This window comes from Belonocnema kinseyi, chromosome 7, assembly GCF_010883055.1.
Source record: "Belonocnema kinseyi isolate 2016_QV_RU_SX_M_011 chromosome 7, B_treatae_v1, whole genome shotgun sequence".
Taxonomy (NCBI): domain Eukaryota; kingdom Metazoa; phylum Arthropoda; class Insecta; order Hymenoptera; family Cynipidae; genus Belonocnema; species Belonocnema kinseyi.
The window spans coordinates 65,331,251-65,334,397 of NC_046663.1; the positions used below are offsets into that span (position 1 = coordinate 65,331,251).

General features: G+C 31.0%; 1 protein-coding gene across 1 annotated transcript in view; it reads right to left on the bottom strand.

The window, feature by feature from the left end:
• Positions 1 to 2,114: 2,114 nt before the first annotated feature.
• The window catches only part of LOC117176478 (green-sensitive opsin-like), a 44,344-nt gene continuing 43,311 nt past the window's right edge, over positions 2,115 to 3,147 (bottom strand). Inside the window, exon 3 of the mRNA XM_033366728.1 lies at positions 2,115 to 2,257. Within this exon, the coding sequence (XP_033222619.1) occupies positions 2,115 to 2,257 (143 nt within the window). The remainder of the gene's footprint in view (positions 2,258 to 3,147) is intronic.

Consider the following 3,147-nt stretch of genomic DNA (forward strand, 5'->3'; position numbering starts at 1 on the left):
ACCCTTTGCGGATGTTATATGACTTCAGGCGCGCTCTTCAGAAAAAAATCCTAACAATTTGAGACAACAAGCATGTTGCAGTTGAAAGTTTTGCTAATATTGGCACAGATTTTCAAAATGTTCACATGATTAGTGATTATTTCCTGGCGAATGAAAGGTGAAAAAGTACCATAATCATATTATAATTTCCGAATACTCAACTTTGAATAGCTCTAAGTCATTGAAAATAAATTATGAAAATTCTGAAAAAATATATGGTTTCTTTTAATACGTTCTGTCCACAATAGTGAGATTTAGAGCCAATAACATATATATTTTTCAAAGTTGTTAGCAAAAACACAGGGAGGTGTCGTCTTCGAATCTGAGAAACGTAGAGCGATGATTCTTGAAGCAAATTACACAGTAATGCAAGATGATGAATTTTAAATGTATATGAATTTCATTTTTGCATTGAATTAAGTAAGTCACTTGATTTCAACGAGAAATGGAACTTAAGTGGAGTGTCTCCTATCTGGTATACGGGTAATATGATGATTAATATGATGAATAAGCTGTTGACTTTCAATCAAGCGCGTTACTTAAAGTCATGCTACAATCATCTGTTGACTTTCCACTGGCGAATGATCCTTTTGGTTACATCTGAAGGTCAACCGTCTTTCTCTACTGAAATTCAGAGTCTTGTATTACTGTGTACACATTTTTGGCTTTTGACAGTGTTGTATGTATTTTCGACGAGCAAAAAGTTGCACTGGGATGTTTAAAAAATTGTTATCGTTTTCGAAAAGTAAAAAAGACTTTACGATGTTCGAGGCAACCGCATTCTCAGCAGGGCTCTTTGCTGGTGCTACTACTACGCATGCGATACGACCCCTCACACTCAAGCTGTTTACACAGTCCCTAAGTCCTGATTCAAAAAAAGGATAAAATTGCTTTGACTATCGTGAAGTTGCATCGAAACGTGCCTAGTTTATCAGGAATTGAAGAAAAGTATCTATGAAATAACGCTTTGCTCAGAACTTGCATTCTTAATCCACCTCCCCTCCCCCATCACGCTGACCCAAATATGACCCACAAATTTTAAAAATTACACTTTTACTGATTATTGTTAATTATTAGCAAGTTCCGTCGTCTTTTTTACACAAATAATTACTAATGGACAATCTGAATATTTTCAATAACTTTTTAATCAATGTTTAATTGTTTAAATTAATGTAACTTATTTAAACCTTGATATTCCCAAAAAAATGTAAAAGTTAAAAGCGTTTTCTAATTGAAATATAATAATTGGAAATTGTATCAAGTAGTAAATTTTAAAAAGTAATTATTTAAACAATTAATTATAGTTTGTTTACAAAATTGATAAAAATGGATCCAGAGATGTCCAATTTTTTCTCAAATTGGAATACTATGCTTTAAATTCTTTCACGCTCTTTGATTCCAGAATTTTGATATTTTCGTCAATCTGAAAATTAGCTTGTCTTATGCTTTCTATTATGCAAATGATTATAAATAAATTGTACTAATTATATCAAATTAACTGAAGTTATGTTTTTATTATTTAAATTATTATAAATTATCTAAAATATAGCACTTTGTCCTTATAAATGTTTTACTAAATTTCGAAAAATTTTGTAAATAAACAATAATTAATTCTTTAACTAATCATATAATGTTTTTAAAAACTTTGGTGCTCCAAACGAAGATCAGCTATCACACTTCAATCAGAAAATACAATTATTTTTCACATTTTTTGAGAATAAATAATTGGGTAAATACTTAACGTTTATTTAAAAATCAAAAATGGTTTAAAAAGTCATTGGAAATATTCAAATTGTTCATTATTAATTATTTGTATGACCTACAATACAAACATTGCTATAAATAAACAATATTATGTGAAAATTTAGTTTTTTTGATTTTTGGGTCATATTTTGGGGCGCTGCTAGAGGGTATAAATAATAAAGAAATAAAGAGGTTTAAATAAAAATGATTAATGTGGTTTTATTTCGTAAACGTTATTTCTTCGCGAACAATTACATATGAGCGAGGGAAAAATTGGGCTTGCCCTCGCACTACGAACAAAAAGGAGTTAAATTTTTTCCAGCGATTTCGTGTTAGTTTAACTTTGTATCTATACACACATTAAAAAACTGTGCTCCCAGAGCTACAACAGCGTATGGTGTCCAAGCAACTAGAAACGCTGAAATCATCAGCGCTACCATCTTCGTGACTTTCTCTTCGTGTTTTCTTCCTGAACCTGAAATGATGAAATTTCACTGAACAAATCTTTATAAACGATTCATTGAAATACTTGGCTAGTTTAGGAAAATACATTTTTCCTTCATTATTGATTACCAAATTAGTGCATTAATCATATTACATTTTTTCCTTTATTTTTAAATTTTCAACCTCCCTCTCATTAACTATAAAAAAGTCTTACTTCAATGCTAATAATTTCAGAATTTTCTTTATACTGGGATGGGCGATACTGAGAAAAGTATCGATGCCACAGCACTGATACTACAAAAAGGTCGATCTCGATCTAAGTACCGATCTGAATGCAAAAGAATCGATACCTAAGAATCGACGTCAGAGTATCCACTTTTTTCGGTATAAACACGGCACACAGTGGTCAAAATCCTCAAAAACTTGACCATAATTCAATTATATCATTATTTTGGGATGAATTTTCTTACTCGGGTGTTTTTGGGGTCGCTGATTATGAATCTGATATTGGTTTTTGAAAAAAACAAAACGGCGGTTAGAATATGGTGGAGGATTCTCACGAATATTAATTTTTTAATGAAAAAAAGATCACTTAGAGGTTTCCGGGTTCGCTGAGTACGAATCGGATATTGGTTTTTGAAAAAACAAAATGGCGGTCACAAAATGGCAGAGGATTATTACCAATTTTGATTTTTTTATGAAAAAAAGTATCCCTTAGAGGTTTCCGGTTATGGCAGATACAAAATGGAAGGGATTTTAACAAATTTAAATATATAATAACAAAAATACATTCGATAACAACGTTGCAGTTTTCAGCAGTCTCAGAAATTTTGCCTTTGACTAATTCAAATAATACCTTTCGGGTTCAAGAAATTCGCTGTTTTTTATCTCCATGATCAGTATCTGGAAAAGTAACGTTTT